At 35.4% G+C, this 25,058-nt stretch overlaps 1 protein-coding gene across 4 annotated transcripts in view; it reads right to left on the bottom strand.

Annotated features, from left to right (window-relative positions):
* The window catches only part of FAF1 (Fas associated factor 1), a 438,758-nt gene that overhangs the window by 108,862 nt on the left and 304,838 nt on the right, over positions 1–25,058 (bottom strand). For all 4 annotated transcript variants that reach the window (XM_021097817.2, XM_084965116.1, XM_084965117.1 and 1 more), the window contains 3 exons: positions 24,217–24,280; positions 23,199–23,280; positions 6,943–7,097 (listed from right to left, as the gene is read on the bottom strand). In XM_021097817.2, coding sequence (XP_020953476.1) covers positions 6,943–7,097; positions 23,199–23,280; positions 24,217–24,280 — 301 coding nt within the window. The remainder of the gene's footprint in view (positions 1–6,942; positions 7,098–23,198; positions 23,281–24,216; positions 24,281–25,058) is intronic.

The following is a 25,058-nucleotide window of genomic DNA, read 5'->3' as shown; positions in this document are numbered from 1 at the left end:
ACCATGCTGCAAATTGATCTTGACATTCTGTTAAGACCGCCACTAAAAATCAAAAGCAGAGGAGAAAAGGAGAAAATGAGTGGGTAGGATGTAATCATGGAACAGGAGGGGTTCCTCCTCACCTTCTCTCCTCCCTCTTCACAAAACAAACCAGGGAGAAAATGACAAACTCTCCTGGTGTTTTGGAACCTTTATTTTAAAGCATTAATTAAGCCTTGACCTGGGATGTTTAGGATTGCAATACATTTCCTTTACAAGTATTGGAAGGAAAATGTGTCACAAAGGAAAATAAGAAGTTTGGGGGAAATTATATGGAAATCTGCCATGAAGGCTCTCTGGAAGCCTTAGTACCCTGACCACAACATGTCCATCTGTTTTATCAGCTACTTCTGCAGAATCCATATCTGCTCCTAGGGTAGCAGCTGGAAATTAACACTCCTTGTGTCTCCCATGTGGACCCCACACCTGGGCTATATTTGCTGGATCAAATGGAAGTGTAGGGTTGGAGTAATGTGGTCAGCTAGGCTTCAGCCAGGCATGAACCAGTTAGTAGTTTGGAATTCAGAGTAAGCCACTGTGAATATGGCTAATTATTGAAATAGAAAGTGCAGGCAAAGACGGCCTATTGATAATAAGAGATTTAAGCCAATTAACTCTGCCAAAGATTAAGTAATATGGAAAACTATCACTTGAGTTTTAAGGCTAACAAGTCCCTGTCAGCACAGCAACATAAGTCTACAGTGACCTGAAATACTGCACCCAAGGGCATTAAGTTCAAAAGCTAATAATGACAGGCAACAGAATTCTGTCTGTGAACACTAGTACTGTGTATGGAAACTTAACACAATGCTATGTACATTACATGCAACCTGTGTAACTCAGACACCGTCAGCAATTCCCAGGGAACTACTGCAGCTACTCTGAATATTGCTTAGAAATAGTGTGCAATGTTTGATTTAACACTTTGTAGCATGTACACTGATGTGTGAAACATTCTCACCTCAGAAACTTAACTCACCTATAAGCAACTAATTTTTCAGCACCCATAGCTGGATGATTACTTACTTGGCACTATCCGAGTCAAATGTTTAAATTTTCTAGAATTAGCTAATTTAAAGCAATATCTATACAGGATGTATGAATACATTTGCCATGGGCGCCTTCCTGTTCAAAACAAGTGATATCCATTAACACACTTATTACTGGTTAATATTGGTGGTTTATGGCGCCATATACATTATATGGCTTTCCTTGATGAAGCAACTTCAGTCAAGAACCTGCAGCTTAGCACCAATGGCACTCGTGTGCCAATGTTTCCATGCACCCAGTCTCAAATAGATGTAATAGAGGTAAGTAAATATAACACTTATTGTGCTAGTGTTTTATATAGTTCTATCTATATTTAATTCTGATGGTGCCCAAATGGACCTATGCCTAGCTTCTTGGCATAGTTCACCAAGGAGCTGGTGCAGCATTCTGGTCCTATGACATGTTTAATCAATGCTGCCACCAATGAAGAAGGCTCAGAGCACCATCTGAGAGGGTCCAATGTGAGAGGCCCAATGTGCTTTAGGGGTATCACAGAGACCTGGAGAGTCTGGGGAAGAAACCTTGGAATTAAACTCATCTTCGTTGGAATTCATTACTTTTTCCAGATGGACAGCAGATGCCTATGGCACACGAGCATAGGCCACGATAGTCCGGTGCTACAGGGCCAGCAATAGATGAGGACTAAACTCAGTCTGGTTTAGTCGTTTTTAGTTCATTCTGCAAGGAGAAGGCTTTTGAAGGATTTTACTTTATTAGCCCTAATAATAGATGTGGGGGAAATCACACAAGGAGAGGGACAGAACAGCATTTCCAATGCTCTTTCCACTACCCAAGCTAGTCTCTCTTATCCATTATGTTTCAGTAAGCCTATTAGAGATTACTTGTTTACTTATCAAAATAACACTTATTTTTTAAAAGGCACTTTAATGCATTGAGATTACAGACAAAGCTCCCTTGAGAAGCTGATAACCTAGCAGGAAGACAGGCAATAAACATTCAATATAATGAGAGCCAATAGTACTAGTTAGTATAATGATATTATAGGAGCATAGAGAAGGTGCATTTTTATCCAGATTGAGGCAAGACAAGAACAGAAGGAGGCAAGGCTTCCTAAAGGTGAAACCTGTTCTAAATTTTAAGAAATCATTCTTTCACAGACCAAGCATTCATTCACTAAGAATATACTATGCTAAAAATAATTTTATTGTATTAGATAAATCCAAGATTTTTTTTTCTTTTTTTTTCTTTTTCTTCTTTTTGGTCTTTTTAGGGCTGCACCCGCAGCATAGGGAGGTTCCCAGGCTAGGGGTCTAATCGGAGCTGTTGCTGCTGGCCTATGCCAGAGCCACAGCAATGCCAGATCCGAGCTATGTTGGCAACCTATACCACAGCTCATGGCAGCATTGGATCCTTAACCCACTGAGCGAGGCCAGGGATCAAACCCACAACCTCATGGTTCCTAGTTGGATTCGTTAACCACTGAGCCACAATGGGAACTCCCAAGATGTTTTTCTATATGTTACACATCTCTAAGAGTACTTGATCTCTGCAACACTGTCTGCCTATCAGTACATGCCAACACCAGGGTGAATCACTAACAAAACAACATCTTGGGGTCTGTCCATCCCAGTGCTTGGCCTTAATCCTTAATTTGGTTCGGATCATACAGGATTATATTAGTTGGCCAACTCCATCTATTTTTTTATCTCCTCCACAACTCAGATAGCTAATTACGAGGTTTAAAATACCAATACCCTTTTGTAAGAATAGCAAATATCTGCAACCTAATAAACTAGGAAAGTTGTTAATATAAAAATTTCTGAGTAGAAAGAGTGAAATTCTATCATCACCTCCTGTGTGTCATCTCTTTCAAGTCCTTCCCTGGCTTGCTCAGATAAAATAACTCAGTGTGAAGTTCCTCTATACTCCCAAAGCACACTGAACATATTTCACATTACTTATTGGCTCTGATGTCTGTTTTCCTTACTGGACTGTGAGTGTTTTGAACATCAGCACCGTGTCTTTCTCAACGTTCCATCCTCAGTGCATAGCACCATTCCTAGTTCATATTAAACATTCAGTAAATGTTTACTCAATGAATAAAGATGAAGGAATATATACATTTCTTAAGGTATTTTAGTCACTTCCAGAGTGATTCACAGGATCTCTGTTTACTATTATCTGTCTGTTTTTAGTTCTTTCATTTACAGGTATATCCTACTGTTTCTATCAGGATTATTGTTTAATTGGATATTTGGGAAATTATACCCTCTAAAACCTCTGAAGACTAACAAGGGCTTTCTATCTACTGCTTTAAGAAAGAATGGCAGCCAACAAGACTATATAGAGTTTTCTAAGAAACCTCCATTTAGATATACAATACTGAAATTATAGGCAACATCCTTAGTTGGAATTAGATGTATACATTCACTCGCTAAATGCTTATTGAGTTTCTTTCTCCTAGAATTTTGTAAAGTGCCTTGTTTAATGAGGCAAATAAAAAGAATAAGTCTTTCCAGGAGTTCCCTGGTGGTTCAGTAGGTTAAGGTTCCAGTGTTGTCACTCCTGTGGTTCTGGTTACTGCTGTGGCGTGGGTTTGATCCCTGGCCTAGGGAACTTTCACATGCCATGGGCACAGCAAAAAAACAAAAATATCCTTCCAGAAGACCATGATTTAGTGAGGGAGAAAACAGGTAAATAATCACTGCTGCTAAAGTTTGATGTCTCAGTTTATATTTGGAATGTTGTAAGATCAATCTAGAAAATTATTCTAATCCCTTATACAGACATAAGTTGATTAACCTAAGTATTCACCTTAGAAAGTTACTAGAGTAATTGTGGAAGTAGGAAATTGAAATCATTAACATCACAGGGGTGTATACCAGTGACATTCTACAGAAATGTTTTTTTTTTTTATTCTCATTTGTTAGCAAAATCAGGAAATTTGCCTTATAAAAGCAATTCTCAAACTGGTAACTTTACCAAAGCATTCACTTAGTTCAATATTCTCCACTTACCTTCTACAAACAGGAGAGATTCACACTAAATTATGAAGACTAATGTTTTGGTAGGCTTAAGCTGAGAATTTCTTAGGCAAAAATAAATTTTCTTCACAAGTCCCTTCTCATCTTGGGCATCAATGTCCTCGGCTATCATATTAGAGCATAGTCTCAGAAAACCACTAAGGAAGCATCCAGACTAAGACCTTACCGCCTCAGGACTCTTGAAATTTATGACTGGCCTAAACTAGGATAACCAGCTATGGGGTCAGACAAGAAATCCACCAGGAATTCATTTTCAAAGTTTTTAACAAAGAAATCAGACTTGAAAGGAAAACTCTGTGATGTCTAGAAATCTCTTCTATAGTTTCATATATCAATCAGTCTGATTTTAACTACCTGGTACTAGCAAATGACAGCACAACAACTTTTGATAGATATATATAGTCCACTGGTCAGTGAACATTAGTGCAGCATACTTCCACTGAATTGAGAGGGAAAGTTTTAGGTTTTGCTACTTAGTGTTGATAGCATCAAATGGATGATAACATCAGTTTTCATGACAAAGATCTTCGGATAAATGTGATAAAGATCCAAGAAACATCACAGAGATGGAAACTCAGATAATTTTATTTAGATGACTATATAAGTGGCAAGAAAATTGCAGCTAAAGCTAAACCTTTTTTTGAGGCAATAAATCAATCTTATTAATTCTCTTATAAATTCATATATCAAAAAGAAACCTACTCTCTTTTATGCCTTTCCAGTGAATCTTGTTTATAAAGTCTAAATTTCACCATAGGCCTTAACTATAATAATGAGGAGCTGTGTATGAACAGTAGCTACATAACTTTTACTTATTACTTTATAGAGAGAAATGTAATACTTTAACTTAAAATACCTTTTAATTTGTAATGTGGATAGAATCTGACTTTGAATAAGGATGCCAAGTATCTTAAATCCCAGAAATTATGTTCTCTTTCTCTCCAATGCCCTGTTTCTTACTCCTATAAATGTTTATCAACTGAATTCCTAGATATTTCTATTTAGTTTTTAATATCATTTCTTTTTATTTTCATAACAGTAACTAATAGGATGCCACATTTTAAAAAAATTAGAAATTTTTTAGATTGAAATGTCCTATCATACTTCATAGTTGGTCCTGCAATTCATTGAGAAATAGCTCTAAAGCCTTAAACAAGGCCTTTATTTTGTGTTTTAAAAAAGTGTCATAAGGAGTTAACAGGACACAGCTGTACTGGCTCTTTCTAATAAGCAGCTTCTGTCGCTTTGGTCACCACAGGTGTCTCTGTAACCTGCAAACTCTTATTACTAGTGTATCAAAGTTGTGCTACTTAACAGACTTCTTTAGTAAAACATAACAAAGCAATTACATGGCTGTTGATTGCCAGTTATAAAAAAAAACCCTCAAACACTGCTTTTCAAAAGAAACTACACTGCAATTTTTTGTCATTGTAAAATAAAAGGAACTAAGGAATTAAATGGAGGATAGAACAAAATAACAGCAGGTAGCCTGCTGAACTTAGCCACTACAGATGGTTTAGAAATAGTGTTTCCTTCTCCATCAAGTTGTGGATAAAAGGAAAGGAGGAGATTCCTTACTGCCAGTGAATGGCAAAAGATTTAGCCAAGTCTCCAGTCTATGTATTTTGCCTCATGAAAGACCTTCGATGCTGCATTTTTATCTGTTTTTGGCACTGCTTTTCATCACCTTTAACTGAGTGTGAATAATAACCTGATTTAATTTAAACAAATACAGGTGCTAAAGGTTCTTTATTTATGTATAGCAGGGAACATTTCCAAGGCAGAACGAAGTCATCCTATGAAATTTCCTAACCATTTACTTAAAGAAATGAAGTATTAGATGAAGAAATTGCTTCAACATTCTTTTGCTTCCCATTTAAGGGAAGAATCATCTTTCTTTTCAGATTCAGATTACATAAAACAAGGTCTGAATAATGAGTAAAAATTCAGTGAGCCATAAAATAATAAAAAGACAAATCAGATGATTTCTAATTGTTCTACATTCGTTTAAATTAGGTAACTACCATAAGATTGCCTTGAAATGAATTAATTTAATCTCCCTGTTCATAAACCAGCAGGCTGTGATTATGACTGTGTTAACACACCCAAAGTAGCATCATGGGATGTTACGGCCACATGTGTAATTAAACATGATGAAATATATTTCAGATGGGAAACTTAAATAGGCAAAATATGAAGAATTATTCATCACTGACAAATATTATGATTAACAAACTAAGTAAATTTATCCTGACAGCTAAGAAAGGGATTTTTTTTTTTCCTATTGAGAATATGGATGTATTGCTGGCTGTGTGCAAAAGAATGTGTGCAATAAAGCGATTACATCAATTAGCATATGCTAGAGTTAAGCTTTTACCAACTCCACTGGACTGGTCCAGAATGTCCTGCCTTCATCACTAGAATTATTAAAAAATAAACTGACTAGCAGGATTATATTTTAGACTTCTCTTGTCTTTTCTGAACATTATTAGAAACAGATTTTAATGTTTAAAAACATATTAGAACAGTAGAACATGCAGTACATAGAAATGTTCTATAGCCGTCCTATTGCAAAAAGATGAGAACAATGTATACTGGTTTTGGTTTTTGGGTTATTCTTGAATTTAAGAAATCTTTTATAAGTTAAGGTATATTTTCACAATTATAACTAAATGCATATGTTAACTACAACAAATAGCTTTTATCTAATTAAGAGTAGTAATAGAGAATTTAATGCTGAGGATGAAAATGTTTATGATGATAAGAAACCAAATACAATGACGATGTTTTTTAAAAAAATATGAACAACAGTATTACCTTGCTTACCACTTAGGAACAACAGTATTACCTTGCTCTGTTGGCGTCCTTTGTCAGATCCCAAGCCCAGGTTATAAAATTTTGACTCAGATAAGAGACAATAGATTCAGCACAAAGCATTTGTGAGCAGAACACGTTGGTTAATACACTTTCATCATGGTGGAGGTAGATAGCAAGAAGCTTTCTCTGAAAAGAAGAGAAAAAATGGATGATTTAAAATATCCACTAATGTAAGATTTCTAGAGTTTTGCAAAGGCACAGTCAATACAAACAACAAAGATAAAAATTAAATGTTATTCCCTAAAAGAGTACCTGACACCTGGAGCTCCTAAAGCATCTACTAATACAAATACATTTTGCTTCCTTACACTCTAAAAAGGCTAGGATGATTATATTCTGTTTCACAGACTGCTGTCAGATTTGTATTAACATGTGCAAGCCTATCTCAAGCAGAAATTACAACAGAATTGCATTTTCTTTAAACAAAATATTACCATTCTTCGTATTTAATACATACTTTATATGTAAAGTGAAAATTAATTTTGAACTAATCAACTCTACAGAGAAAAATACTGATTAAGATTGAATGCCAAAATCTCTCTTATTTTTTATTTGAATACTGAATAGTCTCTTCTACTTGAAATAAAAAAGTCTGAAACTTTTGTTTTAGTTCCATTGGTAATTTCAAAGCCCTTAATGTGTTCCTATATCAAAGTCTGTATTTAAGAGCATGTAACATCTAAATGCCATTTAAAAGGATGATAGAAAAGTGTTCACTTCACATGATTCTTTCCAGTTTATATTTCGGAAAATGTCCAATGTTGTTTCTCACATGGAAAATTATTCTTTTCCTTTTGCCTGATAAAACTTGCTTTCAAGATATGACATCTGCTCTGTTAAAAGTATCCTCTGTCATAGCTGGACAATCAACAAAATAACTGAAACTAAAAACCAAAATTGAGGAACATCACTTGCAACATGTGAACTTTAACCACAACGATGTTAACAATTAAAGCACCTTAACTGTCCTTAACTAACATCTTGCTGCTACCTTGAAGAAGAGCTGAGTTTAAGAACAATCCTTTACCAGGAAAAGGAAAGATAAAATTTCATGCTAAAGACAATAACATACAAACTGATCTGTGAGATTCAGGCAAAGGAAAATTTCAAGGAAGATTAGGGCCCTTCCCTTCATATTAAGTAAGGATGTGATGAAGAAAAACTTGCTGTGTGGGATTCTAAACAAAAGAAGGACTTTTTATGGAAAAAAAAGCTCATGTTGATAAAAGTTAGATGCTTATCCTGAGAATTAATCCTAAGTCTAATAGTAATATTAGTAATCATTAAAACATTAAATCATTAAAACATTTCAAAGGGTAATTTTGTAGTGGATGGGGCTAGCCAGAGGTAGATGCTTCCAAAATGGATTTGTTAGTTACATATCCATTATCTACTTTAATCTCCTGAATAAATTTGTAAAATAACATTCTTAACTCTGAGGAAAGTGAACTTATACAGCTGATTTAGCCTCAATCACACAACCAGTAAGGAAGTAGTACATTTGGGACTGGAACTCAGATTAACTAACTCCAAGCCTAATGTTCTTTCTTCGATACTATAGAAGTAGCAGGGAACCCAACCTCACTATAGTCAAAGCTTGGAGTGCTTATAGAATATTAAGGCACCGGGCTGGTTACTGCTTATACATCAGTACTTCTGGGGGCCTCAAAGACAGCATGGAATGGGAATAAGGATAAAATTCCTGGAGTGTAAACAGCTCAGCTACTCCAACAGTAGCTGCTTTCATGTATCAACTCATTCATTCATTCAGCATGTGCTAAAATATTTTTTGTGTCAGGCCCAGTAGGAAGCAGTGAACAAGAAAGCTTTAGGGTTTCTTCATCTATGTTGCTATCTGCAGATACCAGCAGCTGATATCTAGGAAGTTTGTAATCAGATACATTGTTGGAGAGATACTCGTCTGGAAAGTTCCTACCGTCTTTTAAGGCTCAAAGCAAATGATTCTATGAGACCTTCCCTAATTCCTTCAGGCAGCGTTAAGAGCTTCCCTTTTTAGGCCTCTGTCTCTTCTATTACCAGTTTTCCCCCTAGACAAAATCTCCCAAGGGTGAGGATTGGGTCTCTTTCAGTTTCTTTTGCATCCCTAAGTTAGCATAGATCTCAGTATGTTTGATGAGGGAAACATGAATGCTGATATCAAGCACAGACCTCTGGCCTAAACAAACAAACAAAAACCAAAAAATCACCAAATGGCAGCAGCAATGCCAAATCACTCCTAGTAAACAAATCTAGAAATCTGCTGTTTTAAGGAAAGGGACACGAATCTGGCAGCACTAACAAATTCAGAGCTCCTCTTCTTAGAAGCTCTCTAGCTGAATAGACAGAGGGATGTCAACCTCTAATTCTGCTTGATCGTATCACAGCAACTACATTTAATGAGACACTGGGAACAAGAGAGCTGTCCACTTTTGAATCAGCATATTTCTAACCAAACAATGGCAATGGCTAAATCTTTAAAATGCCTATTTCTCTCAAGAACACTGCAATGGAACATTTAGACTTAGACTTTGGGAAAGAGATTAGTGATTTACATTGCTATTTCACTGATTTAATTTAAATGCTCTTCCAAACCAAACACACATGTGCTGAAGAGGCTACTAAGAAACCCAACATGGAGAGTTCCCTATAAGTGCAGCCGACAGTGTTGACTGAAACTAAACTTGGAAATCCAGGGCACTAATGCACAATATCAAGCAATAAAACAGCATCTCTTTGGCAATATTTAATTTAAAAAAGAAGAAAGAGGCAGGCGAAGATCAGGCACTGTCTGTTTTGGAGGATCAACCATTCTGCATTTCAAAGCATTGGTCCCTGCAATATCCAGGTTACTGTGCTAGAATCTCGACTATTATATCGCAGTTGTGAGAGGGAGGGCAAAGATGTGTTTACTCAGTGATTAGGCCCTTAGAATAAGCCTCTAGCTCCTAGAGAGACAGCTCACCACTTATTCATTTGGGCCAATTCACAAAGCCTAGGAAGATTAAACATCCATGCTGAGAAGACAAGCGAATGCAGACGGTGAAAAAGAAATAAAAATTCTTTAAAAACTCTGAGATGACTTCATTATTTTTCCACAAGGAAACTTTAGGAAAGTGTTTAGTTAGAGAAAAACCCACATTGACCTCTCTCTAAACCCTTAATCTTTCCTTTGTGGTGGCATTGCTTTGTGGTAAGCGACTGGCTCGCCTCGCCCCTCTTTTCACTGGAAGCTGAGAGAAAAAAGGCTCTGGAGAAACAGTTTTCGTTCCAGGGACACAAACCCCTGACACTGTTAAACATGAGATGCCAGGAAAACACACTTTAAAAAAAAAATTCTCACTTTAAGCTCTAAACTGTGAGAAAGGGGATGATACAAAGAGTATCAGAAGAGGATCTTCGGGTTGGGGGTACTCCCATAGTAGCTTTCAAAGGAAAAACTGAATAATCTTAATCTTTTCTCGTAAACATAACAAGCTTTCAACAATTTTTCTTCTGCTATTATGACGGTAAAAATAAACAAAATATAAAGACTCAATAATATGCAAATGCTACTAAATTTGGGCTACATAAACCTCTGATTAAATTATAGGCACACATAACTGAACCCCAGACCTGGATCTCTGATTATTTTATTGAGTTCAAATATACACAGGTCAAAACAGTGAGAAGTGGCTCCAACATATCATAAAACTGCTTTTCCGAAGAAAGGGCATCTAGTTACACAGAAAAAAAGCTTAAAAAGTATTTTGTTTTCCATTACTATAACCCATTTTTCCCTTTAGCCCCATTAATAATTTCGTTCAGTAACGTTTAGGGAGTGCTTGTATGTTAGGCATTGAGAATATCAAGATGAATAAAACAAAGTTCCCTTGCTCTCTAAGAGCTAGGGATGGAGAGGGGTGGCAGATGGGGAAGCAGAGATTTAACTGCAGTAAGCGGTAAGACTGAGGTATTAAAAAGAAACCTGGGAGTTCCCGTCGTGGCGCAGTGGTTAACGAATCCGACTAGGAAACATGAGGTTGCGGGTTCGGTCCCTGCCCTTGCTCAGTGGGTTAACAATCCCGCGTTGCCCTGAGCTGTGGTGTAGGTTGCAGACGAGGCTCGGATCCTGGGTTGCTGTGGCTCTGGTGTAGGCCAGTGGCTACAGCTCCGATTGGACCCCTAGCCTGGGAACCTCCATATGCCGCGGGAGCGGCCCAAGAAATAGCAAAAAGACAAAAAAAAAAAAAAAAAAGAAAAAAAAAAAAGAAACCTGTATTTTATCTGTCCTCTCTAATTTGGCAGAGAGGGTGTAAATCTGGCAGATGACAAAGGCAAGCAGCCAAGCTATACTCTCCTCAGACTCCCTCTTAGTGATCTAGGTTTTGGTAACACAGTTAAAGTCTCCAAGCTTTAAAGTAACAGAAAATTCTATGCTAAAATAAACCGTTACGCCACTTACCAGTGACTATGGGGCAAGATGCATGTTGCAAGGATTGTGGATAAAGCAGGTAAAATACCTACTTATAACCTAGTAGTTGCTGAATAAAATGTAGCTGTTAGGATCAAAATTCTGGAACTATCCATGCAAAATAAAGGACCTAAAAGCCATTTCCAGATAAATGACTGACATGAAAATGTATTAAAGATTACATGCATGGAGTTCCCGTCGTGGCGCAGTGGTTAACGAATCCGACTAGGAACCAGGAGGTTGCGGGTTCGGTCCCTGCCCTTGCTCAGTGGGTTAATGATCCGGCGTTGCCGTGAGCTGTGGTGTAGGTTGCAGACGCGGCTCGGATCCCGCGTTGCTGTGGCTCTGGCGTAGGCCGGTGGCTACAGCTCCGACTGGACCCCTAGCCTGGGAACCTCCATATGCCGCAGGAGCGGCCCAAGAAATAGCAACAACAACAACAAAAGACAAAAGACAAAAAAAAAAAAAAAAAAAAAAAAAAAAAAAAAAGATTACATGCAGCTCCTTCATTTCTCCGACCGGCAATAGTGTTTGGGATGCCTATTTGTGTCTGTGCCTTCAGGGCCTCACTAACCTACACATTCAAATCCAGGAGCTAAAGTACTAAGTTGATGCTTAGGAAATGCCAAGCTGACAGCAACCAATGAGACTTGGCCTTGAGCTACAGTAGCTATTGTATTTAGACACTTAGGATCACAGAACCATAGAACATTAGAGCTGGCTATGTCTTAAGCCAGACACAGAGCAGACACTCAGAAACCATAGAAGAAATGAGCTGGCTATGTCTTAAGCCAGGCACAGAGCAGACACTCAGAAAATATTTGCTGATGGAATGAAAAGGAAGTTGTCTGTTTTTTTAATTTATTTTATTTTCTTCTCTTTTTCAGGGCTGCACTCCCAGGCTAGAGGTTGAATCAGAGCTGTAGCTGCTGGCCTATACCACAGCCAGAGCCACGCTAGATCCGAGCCAAGTCTGCAACCTACACTACAGCTCTTGGCAATGCCAGATCCTTAACCCAATGAGGGAGGCCAGGGATTGAACCCACGTCCTCATGGATGTTAGCTGGATTTGTTTCCACTGAGCCATGACGGGAACTCCGGAAGTTGTCTGTTTTTTTAAAGTATCAGCACATCCATAATCTATGTGTTCAATAATTTTGAAGTTGATATAACAAGTAATTTCTAGAAATAGTATTACACCGTTGTTTCAGTATAAGAATTAAAATTAAAAATAATTTCCTTTGCATAAACTGGGACCTAACTTTATTCCTCCCCCTTCCTTTTCCTGTCTCCTTTTCTATCACCACTATCATTACAATAATCAGAATCATTATCATTCTTTTCAAGTTTGGGGATGGTTTATTGATACAAACAACTGACACCCTGATACAACAATAAACTTATATTTCATCTAGATATATCAATTATTAACATTTTGCCATATTTGCTCTATCATTCTTTTTATGCTTCTTTCCTGGAAACATTTAAAGTTGCAGATGTCATGACACCTCCAACTCTAAATACTTTAGTACCTGTCTCCTAAGAAACAAGGACATTCCCTTACATAACAGCATTTCTTTAAAGACACCTAAGACATTTAACGCTGCTACAATGACATCATCTAATGTAGAGTTCATATTCAAATTTTCCCAGTACCTCGAAAGGTCCTTTGCAGCTATTCTAATGTTTTAGAGCAGGCTCTAATTAGGCATCGCCAGCATACTGCCCACTTCTACAATCCTATCCCTGCATATGGATGTTCACAGTTCCAGTCCAGCACTCAACCATGACTCAAGATCAAAACACAGCAAGAATGGAGGCAGAGCAGCTTGACACTACCTTGTTTGGACTAAAATTCCTGCTTTGCCACCTCCCCGCTGTGTGACCTTGCGAAAGCCACTTCTCTTTTCTGTGCCTTGGGTGACATAGAGATCTAAAAGTCTAACTCTGCCTAGATGGGAGTGGCGATATGAGTGCTATGCTATAACAGAGGTGGTCCTTGGGTCTAGGCATGAACACTAGATTGGCTGCTTCTTTATGATGGTGACACGAGTTAAATTTTAAATTTAGGTAACAGGAAAAGAAAAGTGAAAAAGAAGAAAAGCAAGGAGTTCCTATCGTGGCTCAGCAGAAATGAATCCAACTAGTATCCGTGAGGATGTGGATTTGAGCCCTGAACTCGCTCAGTGGGTTAAGGATCCGGCATTGCTGTGAGCTGTGCTATAGGCTGCAGACATGGCTGGGATCCTGAGTTGATGTGGCTGTGGTGTAGGCTGGGAGCTGTAGCTCCAATTCAACCCCTAGCCTGGGAACTTCCACGTACCATGGGTGTGGCCCTAAAAAGCAAAAAAATAAATAAATAAATAAAAATTTAAAAAATAAATAAAAATTAAAAAAATAAATAAAAAGAGAAAGAGGATAAACAAAGAGAAAAAGTTGGGAAAGGCCCTGTGATATCAATGGCCTGATATGTTGAAAGAACTCCAAGCTAGTAATTTTTGAAGAGTGAAGAACCAGAGTGTAGACTGATTTAAGGAAAGAATTATGACACTTTGCCTTTTTTGGCTCCCAAAGCTGAGTTCAGGGACCAATAGTCCGTAATCAACTAGAGAGGTTCTAAAATGAACCAGCTTTCGAAGATCAGGAGATGCCAGGATGGCATCTTTGTCCTCACACTTTCTGAAGCAGATTTTGGGATGGCACAATGAACACTTGAAGACACAGATGTGTTTGAATCTCACACAGGGAGAACTCTCATATGAAAGTCACAGGTTAAACAAACAAATCAAAAAGCCTAAGGAAAAATCAAACTCTCTTCATAAAATAAGCTGACAAATGCTCACTAGGTACAGAGCTTTATCAGTTTTCACTGTTCAAACTGTAATACTCAGGTCATAAAATATCTTTGAGGAAGAGAAATCTGACTAAAGTTTTTATGAATAAGGAAATTGGTAGCCCGAGTGATTGGCTGTTACAGCAAACTTTTTACTTCCTTTCCTGTGAAATAGTTGCTTATATTGCTTGTTCATACTGGGTTGTCGTCCTCTTTTTACTGATTTTTAGAATTCTTCATAAGTGTATATACTAGAGAAATTAAGCTTCCAATATCTCTAAAAAGGTTCTATGAACTATTTTACATCAGAAATACTTTAATTTTCTTAATATAGTTAATTATGAAAGACTGGAAATGACAAGGCAAATATAAATCAACATATTCTGTTGAAATGCTTCACAGAGGAAAGAAAGGTCAGAACATGTTAGAGTAGGTGTATGACAAAAGTGGTATTACTCTGTTTTGTTAAGCACTCCAAGGAGGGTGTGGGAGAAACAGGATACCAGAAGACACACATATATAAAAGGTATACAAAAGCTAACAGACTGTGAGAGGTAGTAACCAGAAAGTTTGTAAACCGCATTGTACTATTACTGCACTATGACTTTCTAATCATTGTCGGACACTCCACAACTACACGCGTACAAACGTACTGTTGCTCAGTCTCTGCTGCCAATTCCTCCCTTCCCATCCATCCTACAAACTGCCACCATATTGCTTATTCCTCTGATGGTGTCACCCTCTTCTTTAAAAATTTACAAAAGCTAATCACTACCTAACAATAACGAAAGTCTTTAGCTGGCACTCAGAGATTTCCATGACGAAATCTACTTCTCTATTTTAGCCTTATTTTCTACTGCTCCCTGACATGTACCACATATACCAATTAATGCAGGCCTATATTCATCTTCTCTAACATGTGCATCTGAGTAACTCGGTTACTGTTAAGGTAAGGATTCATTATTCCAAGCTGGGTTAATTGCCAAGATATTTTTATTTCCATTTCAGAGAAAATAAAATAGAGGCTTACATAACTAGTCAGTATCAGGGTCCAGTTTCAAATCCAAATCTGCCTGATTTATTCAATATCCACCTACTCTAAGCAAATAATCTTAAGGATGTTTCACATGTATTTTGAAGATATTTTACTTATATTAATTTTTTTTGGTTAACCTTGTGAGGTATGTATTATGATACAAAATTTTAAACTGATGCTCAGAGAGATTAAGGAAACTAATTTTAATTGCACAGAGCAAGTAAAGGGGGACCCAGAATTCAAATATAAGAATTCCACTTGGGTGTTCTGTGTGGTGCAGCAGGTTAAGGATCTGGCATTGTCACTGCAGTGGCTTGGTTTGCTGCTGTGGCGCCAGTTCAATCTCTTGCCCAGGAACTTCCACATGTCACAGGCACAGCCAAAAAAAAAAAAAAAAAAAAAAAAAAAATTTCACTTAGTTTTCGTTCTACCATACCTTTCATTTTTAAGTGAAAATATTTAAGATTAGACATGGAACAGATTTCTTTTTTTTCTTGGCCACACACATGGCATGCAGAAGTTCCCAGGCCAGGAATGAAACTCATACCACTGCAGTGACAATGCCAGATCTTTAACTGCTAGGCCACCAGGGAACTCCATGGAAAAGATTTCTTGAATTTATAGATGAAATACTTAGAGATCCAATTTAGCATTTTATCCTTTTAAAATTGGTAATGTGAGTAACAAATACTTTCTGAGGACAGGGAAGAATCTTTGAGAGAAATGATACAAATATAAATAAAGTCTACTAATAAAAACTCAGCTTTGCTTTTGATATTTTAATAAATTTTACCTATATTGCTTTTTAAATATGGTTATATAGTTCTCAAAAAATGGTGAACAGCAGTACACTCAGAAGAATGTTTTACACAAGCAGCATATCTTAAAACTAATTTAATAAATTTTTCACTTAAAAATCATTTTCATATAGACACTAAAAATTTTTATAATTTTAATTAGAGAGATCTGATAACTTGGAAAACTAGAGGCAAATTCTAAATATGGTACTAACAATATCCAGTTTAGTGGAAATATCTAATTACATACAGAAAAGGGTACTTGGTATGGTTGCATTTATGCAAAATATATCAGTATTTTTACTGATATACATGTTTGGAGACTTTTAAAAAAAATCACGTAAACATTAAATATATAAAATATTTAATAGTGGTTATTTTCAGGTTTGGGATTACGAAGTAATTCATTTTCTACTTTAAATGCATATGTTTTCTTTTTTTAACAAACATTTTACTTTATAGTGAAAACATATTTAAAAAATTATATAAGCATTATAGTTCTTATGTCACACACGTGCAGGATACTGGCTTAGCTGTCATATAAAATTACTCAAAAGACACTGTCTGCCTTTAAGGAATTTAAATTGAAAAGAAAACAAAGACAAGATGAACAGACTGGGCATATTTTCCAAAGCACAAATAAGTTTGTTTGCCGGGTTTTTCTAGATGGTGGAGTGCTAGAAACTCACCAACTACAGTTGTGGTTTCAGATTTGGGTTAAACTTATTTTGCGTAAAAAATCCTGATCAATCTCTTTGGATAGACCATGATGAATGATAATATAAGAAAAACAATGTATATATGTTATCATATATATATGTATGACTGGGTCACTTTGCTGTACAGCAGAAATTGGCACAACACTGTAAATCAACTATACTTTAATAAAAACAAAAGCAAAAACACTGACCAGTTATATATTTAGATTTCTTTTAACTTGAGGAAACAGAAATAGTACAACTTTAAAATGGGCTGACTTTTTAAAATTAATGTAACAAAACTTGATAATTAACAAGCACTGTTGAAGTAAAACTTCATTTTAGTACTGTAAATGATCAAAGGGGTTTTCAAAATTCCTTTCTGGAACTGTTCTCAGAGCTAGGTCATGAATTGCATAAGAAAAACAATTTTATTTTGCAAACATTTCTCAATTTTGTTCAAAACTGTTTAAAAGCACTTAGCTATGATGCTGGGTGCATTTATGAATAGATTCAACGTAATCCTCAAAACAACCACATAAAGTCGATACGTATTATCATCATTTTCCCACTGCCCCCCAGATGAGAAACAGGCTCATTACTTGTTCGGGACCACAGAATTATTAAGTGGGAAATCGAGAACTAAAGCACTGGTTTCCTTAATTTATGTGAATGTTTGGAAACAGCACTAAGTCTGAAGTGAAGATCTAAGGAGGTGTAACAGAATTACCTAGAGCAAAGCTCAGTCTCCCAAAGAGCTGCTGGGAAAGGAACAATCCTTCACATGGGAGATAAACCTTGGCAGTGGGATTTTTATTGCTTTTGATTTTTAGTTACTATAAATGTCTAATCATTCTCTAAGGTACTTTTTGTTGTGAAGAGAATTCAGGGACAGCAGGACTGAGAGGTAGGGAGGCTATATGGAGCAACAGAAATTTCTTTAAGAAAAGTCCAAGGAAATCATGGTGTGGCCAGTAGTAACTCTTCTACTACCAGAATTAAGAAAGCTAACTACTGTCTCTCACTTATCTAAACCACATATAAGCTTCATTCAACAAATATTTTTTAAATGCCAGCTAATACCAGACCCCTCCATGCCCCTGTTGATCTTCCCAGTCTATCACGACTTGAAATCCAACTGTCTTGCATTTTTTGCTCTCTGTCTTAATTTTTTGGTTGTGATTCCCTCGATTTTAATCTTCTGGCCTTTGCTTTAGACTTTCCTTATGTTTAGAATTTTATTTGCCTAAGTTTTATTCATCTTATAAGAGTCAGATCAGAGGTACCTCTTATAGAAATCTCCCTGAGCTTCTAAGGTTGATAAAGTACCACCCTTCTTTGCTTCTACGGCATTTTATACTGAATGGATCTCTTTATATTGTCTTATCTTCCCCACTAGACTGTGAGCATCTCAAGGGCAGGAAACCTCTATATTCTAGGTCCTCAGCTGGCATGTGATAAATATTTATGGTCTTCAACTCAACGAAGATTTCCAACAGTTACGGGCAAGGGAGGAGATCATAAAACTGATTGACTCGTTGTGAGAAGTCAAAACTTTGTCACAATATGCTTAAACACAAGAACTTAGAATACCTGTTTTACTGAAATTGGAGCTCTGCTTTGAACAGTATTGTAAATGCCTCATGAAAAAGGCAGAAAGAACTATGAGTACTCTCACCAAGTGCTCTCAAATGAAATCAGTTTGAAGCAGTTTTCATTAAGATGGATTGAATGTGGCATCGTGAGAAACACTTTATCAAATGTAGTGTTTTACTTAGTGATTAACTATATACCAGTTGATGAAGCTCCCCAAATCCTTTGTAATCCCACCACTCCAATAAACATTTAATGAGTATATAAGTTCAAAAAGCCTAGCAGAGGATTTAAACCTTCAATCTTGTTTTTATTTACTCTTGGAACTCAATTTCTCACTTCAAGTGAAGAATGCTGGTGCTCAAGGCTCATCTGCTGCCCTGGTAAAATTAATGTGCCTCCCACAGTTTAAATTAAACATGTGATGTTTAAGACGAAAGAAACTCAGTAAGAATGCCACAGTATCAGTCATACTTGCCTTAAAATATCTGAACATCAGCAAACTGTTTTCTTAAAAATTATTAATTCAGAAGTTTAAGAAAATATTGAAAAAGATGTGTTTTAATTCTCTAATGTGAACTCTGAAAAGGAGAGATGAAGTTTGATAGTGGAATCCTGCAGCATAGCAGTTAGCATTGAAAAGCTTTTGGAAGTATGATGGTAATGTATAAACCATATTTATCTGTGCTGGAACAACTGGGCTCTTATTTGGCCTCTACTGCTTACCTCTTGATTAGCCTTTGGTTAAGTCATGTGGCTTTTCTGAGTTTCCTCATCTCTACAGTGGGAATAGTGACATTATATATCTGTATCTCACTGGTTTGTTGTGGGGTTCCAATGAGATATGGAAAGGAAAATGTATCATAAAGCATAGACCACTATATAAAGTTAAAGTAGCAGTACTATTTCTAAACTTTCTATACAATCCTCTTTAATTTCAAAAGGAGATGTACATATTTTGGTTGATGACTGTAATCAATGTCCCTGCTTAGACTTAGTTTTAAATAACTTATCCATCATATGATAAGTTTTATTTAAGTTTAGAGCAATGTAATTAATGATACATAGGAGTTCCCATCATGGCGCAGCATAAATGAATCCAAATAGGAACCATGAGGTGTCGGGTTTGATCCCTGGCCTCGCTCAGTGGTTTAAGGATCCAGCAGTGTCATGAGCTGTGGTGTAGGTGGCAGACGCAGCTTGGATCCTGTGTTGTTGTGGCTGTGGTGTAGGCTGACAGCTATAGCTCCGATTCGACCCCTAGCCTAGGAACCTCCATATGCCACGGATGCAGCCCTAAAAAGCAATACATAAATAAATTAAATAAATAAATGATACATAAACCATTGTTGATCTTTAACTTGGAAAAGTGAAATTAGGAAAGAAAAAAGCCCTGGACAAGGGGAAAAAAAACTAAAGACAGTTTAGGAGTCCAATGGGGTCAGTGGATTTTGGTATGAGCCTAATATGAAATAAAACATTTAATTATATGAACCAGTGATTTTCAGTTGTTAAAACACTAATACACAAACCAAAAGCAAACAATTGTTTCATTAGAAATACCCAGAAGTTAATAAGAAAGAGTTATCAGTATGAAAAAAATCCAAATGCCAATTTACTGTATAAAGATACTTAGCACAAAGTTTTTTCATCTATTATATATTATACATTTAAGTAATATATCATCACTTAAAGTTATATGTTTAAGGTATTCATTGTTTATCTTATAGTAGCTTTTAAAATAGGATTTAAAAGATGTCTATGCTTATTTGGGAGCTATATTTAGGTTATAAAAGGCTCTCATATTTTCTAGCTACTTCAACTGTTTAGCAGGCTTGCTGGAAAGCAGAGACAGATTAATCCCAAATACATTCTTATTCAGGAATAGATTGAAAAATAGATTATTTTAAAGCTATAATTACTCCTTCAGACATTTTTATATTCAACAATAGAGATGTTTAAATAATAACATTGCCATACTAAGACTCTACAGCCATTAAAAATCCTGTTACAACAACGTATTCAGCATTACTCACAAAGCATTTTTGCCAAAAAAAAAAAAAAAAAAAAAAATTTTAACCTGAATCTAAAAAAGCTTTTAGGACTAATATCCATTTCTCAGGAAATAGAGGAACAAGTTAAATAATATAATAAGGAGACAACCACACAAATCCAGAATCTGGAACAATCGATAAACTATCCATCATGATTTCCTCACAAAGCAAATGTCATAAACAGGGGCAGGGGGAGAAGAGAGGTGGTGTCTGCTCAAAAAAAAAAAAAAAAAAAAAAAAATTTAAAAAATTAAAGCTTAAAAAAATTCTAACAAGCAAATATAATTCATGATCCTTGAGGGATCACAGTTTCCCCAAAAAAGTTAAAAAGACATTTTCACTGGAGGATAACTGGTGAAGTATGAAAATGCACTGGATATCAGATGATATACATTAGAAAATTATTGTCAATTATGTTATATGTGATAATGGTATTATGATACCATAGAGGTTATCATTATTTTTAGAAAGTGCATGCAAATGTTTTTAGGGGTAAAATATGTGTATGATTCAATCTGAAATGGCTTAGCAAAAAATAATGAATAATAAGGGTATCCTAAATGTTTTATGCAGTTTAAGTTTTAATTTCAAAAGTTTAATTGCTAAAACTTAAAAAAAAAATCATTTGCAACTTTATATTTCTTTTACATTTGTTTGTTTCTGTGATTTTTTTTTTTTTTTTTTTTTTTTTGGCTCTTTTTAGGGCTGCACCTGTAGCATATGGAAGTTCCCAGGCTAGGGGTCGAATCGGAGCTACAGCTGCCAGCCATAACCACAGCAACCAGGGATCCGAGCCACGTCTGTAACCTACACCACAGCTCATGGCAACGTCAGATCCTTAACCCACTAAGCAAGGCCAGGGAATGAACCCGTGTTCTCATGGGTACTAGTTGGGTTCGCCAACCACTGAGTCATGACATTTTTCTGTGAATTTTTAATTATAAATTTAAATTCTATTCTGGTCAATATTTGCCATTTTCAATAAGAAAGGAACTGAAACAAAAATTTACCATTAAAAAACTCATTCATGGAGTGCCCAACATAGTGTCTGTGAGGTTGTGGGTTTGATCCCTAGCCTCACTCAGTGGGTTAAGGATCCAGCATTGCTGCAAGCTGCGGCACAGGTCACAGATGTAGCTTCAATCCGGTGTTGCTGTGGCTGTGGTGTAGGCCTGCAGCTGCATCTCCAATTTGATCCCTAGCCCCAGGAATTTCCATATGCCACAGGTATGACTGCAAAAAGAAAAAAAAATTTATTCATCAAAATCATAAATCTATAGTAAATATAAATAATATAAACAATTAAATTTCTAATACTGTTCTTTTATAAGTGTGCAGAAGTTAAACTTCTGAAATTATAAGGCTTAAAAATCCCATTAAAACTTTGGGATGCCTTGTATACAGAAGAAGCAAACATGGCAAAATTTTAGTAATTATTAAACCTACATATAGGAGATATGGGTGTTTACTATTCTTTTAATTTTTCTGTATTAAAATTGTTTTAATAAAAGTTAATATTATAAAATATAATTAAGTAAACGATCAGATAGTATTAAAAGTTGAAAATAAGCGCTTTAACAGGATTATAACATGACCAATTTTATATTAAACATGCATAAATGTACTCAGTGCAATATATAATAGAAATATGGAAAGAACATATATCATAAAGTTAATATGTGCTAGAATATATTCTTTTTGCTTTTCAGTATCTTAACATATATCTGTTTTTTATGGAAACTATAAGCCTGTATTACAATAAATATATATTTTCTTAAAAATAAAATCCATTTAATATAGAAAAATATATATAAAAAATAGATTTTTTTTCCCTCATTCTTTTAAGGCTACATCTGCAGCATATGAGAAAACACATCAAGAGACAGAATGGATAATTAAAAGCAAAGCATTATTGCAAAGTACTAAAGGGGTGTGTGTGGAAGAGTAGGAGTCGACCAAGTAAAGGGCAGGTTGAAAGGTATTTTTGACGGCAGGGCAGCATGAAATGAGTAAAATTATGGGGAAATACAAATAGTACACTATTGCTACATTTATTAAGTGTAAGGCAGGGAATGGAAGAGCTGAGGCTATAGATAGGCAGAAGCCAGATAACAGGTCTCAACCACTGTGTTAACATATAAATAGAGCAATTGCATAGAATCTTCTTGTTCAAAACATAACTTCTAATTCTCGTTATATGCTTCAATCTACTTGATTTCAAAATCACAGAGCTCATTTTTTTTTTCATTTATAATGATTTCTATTTTTTCCGTTATAGCTGGTTTACAGTGTTCTGTCAATTTTCTACTATACAGCAAGGTGACCCAGTTTACATCTAAAGAAAAATCCTTTTGTTGTCTAAAATGACTTTTAGGAAAAAAAGTATTACAGTTATGAGATGTAACTATTAGGTGGAATAATTATTTGGGGAAAAGATTGAAGGACAAATCCTTTGGCAAGAACCTGTCAATCATGTAACACAAAACAATACAAACACACAGCTTGGTCCCTTCTAAGCATGTCTACCCTTTTTTACGCCTAAGAAAAAACCCTGTTTCAGAGCTTTATGAGGCCTTCTGCAAGAGTCCTATCATAGTACTGCCCCTCTGAAATGGGCATCTTGGTGACAATTAGATTAACAGATGAACCGTAAACAAAATCAAGTCTTCAATTTGAAAAAAACAGAAGACAGTAAGCTCTGCCTTACGCCTGGTGGTAAACCTATAGGATGCACTTTTTAATCAGAAAAAGTACGATTGCACTTACATCTCGGGCTTTCACATAGAAGGCCTCTTGAAAAGCAGCTTCCAATGAGCCAATAAAAAATACAGGGTGGCAGTCACCGTATCTATGAAAAAATTTGAATCTGTTAATTCAAATATGTTTCAAATTTACTTCAAGTTTCACATGTTTAACCAATGAATTTTAATAAATGTTGGGGCTAATGTCTCTTAAGTATAGACCAAACATTAAAACATTTCTTTAAAGGCTTAGGAATGAGATTCATTAGTTTTTAGAATTCTTATTGACCTATGCTGGTATATCAGAACACTGGACTCTCAAGTACATCTAGCAAATAGATTTAATAAGTATGAAGCCATGCCATTTATAAGCAGCAATTCCTGCTACCCACTTTCACAAGATTTTCCTAGTTAGTATAGTCTTAACTTTCCATTTTAGTTAATTTATTCCAGAAGTTCAACAGAGAGGGGGAAAAAACAGTAGCCTGCAAAGTTTCTAAATTACATAAGAAAACAGAACTAAAGAGAAATATCATTTACAAGAATATTTAGGTTTAGATGTTCAAATATTTTAAACACCTTAGGAAAATTTCAAACACAGAAAATTTTGCATTAGTCTATTGAAAGAAATGTTAAATGATTCCAAACACAAAAATTAAAAGAAAAAATTCACTTAAATCTAAAATTTTTAAATTATCTTGTTATTCAATATTATTTTTAAAAGATTGTCATAGTATATACTAAGTATACTAGTATCCCATGACCTAGTCCTTTTGGGAATATAGTTAAGATATTAAATTAGTAATCCATTTATTATGCTTCAATAAAGACACAGAAGTAACTACATCTCTGAAGTGATATAAATAGTAGTTACTTAACTTGAATACTATGTATTCACTATTAAGATTGTATAAATTGATAAACCTATTCTTTGAATATGTTAAGGAGAAATTAAAAGCAATCTATGATTAAAATTGCTCCAAAAAAAATCACAGTAGCATTAAAAGAACATCAATTTTATATAGTTAATATCCTAACCCTACCTTGAAGAAAACTCTGCTGTAAATTGTAATAAGGCATCTCCTTCATTTTCTGCGTTTTCTGGCACTAAAAAACAAACAAAAGAAAAAACAAAAACAAAAAACCAAAACAAATAGACACAAAAAACAAACCACATAACATCTAATCCCACATATAAGAAATATATTTAATCAATAAAGAGGAAATAAAATTAAATTTTAGCTTCTGTGATATATCTGAGGAGATATTTTAACTTGACATACATTAGATTTCATCAAACCTAGAAAAAGAGCCTTAAAAAAAATTTTCAAGCTCATAAAGTTTTGAAAACCAACTGATTACAATCCTGCTAGGCACTGAAAATATGTGCCAGTTTTCAATTAAGATTTCAAAATTTTCTTAAAATGACATGTGTGAATAAATTATATAAAAAGGTTCTCAAATTATTTTAAAAACAATATTAATCAGGAAAATAGTCAGTTTTATATAAATATCACATCTATTTCTGCTCATAAACGATCCCTAATTTTATAGAATAAATGAGTCATTTACACTCATTTCAATGGTCATTTTGTATATAGCACCACTTAAGAGTCTACCCTATGTATCTTTTCAGGTGCAAGTGAGGGAGATGGCACATTTAATTTACTTTTTTTCCTTCCAAAGATGCATACCACTGAATGCAAAAGTAATATAACTACCGTTAAAACTCATCTCCAATATGATATGTAGAAACAAGTATAGTCAAAAAAGTACACCTATTTGTTTATCAATGTCTAGCTTTAAAGAGACAAACTCGTAAGTAATTATACATGTGAAACAAAAGTTACATTCCACTGAGTTTTTAATGAATTTTACCAAAGCA

The sequence above is a fragment of the Sus scrofa genome, chromosome 6 (genome assembly GCF_054392235.1).
Source record: "Sus scrofa isolate SSC_HxYL_T2T_F1_AM1 chromosome 6, Sscrofa_HxYL_maternal_Yorkshire_Landrace_v2.0, whole genome shotgun sequence".
NCBI lineage: Eukaryota > Metazoa > Chordata > Mammalia > Artiodactyla > Suidae > Sus > Sus scrofa.
This window is presented reverse-complemented; position numbering and strand designations above follow the sequence as displayed.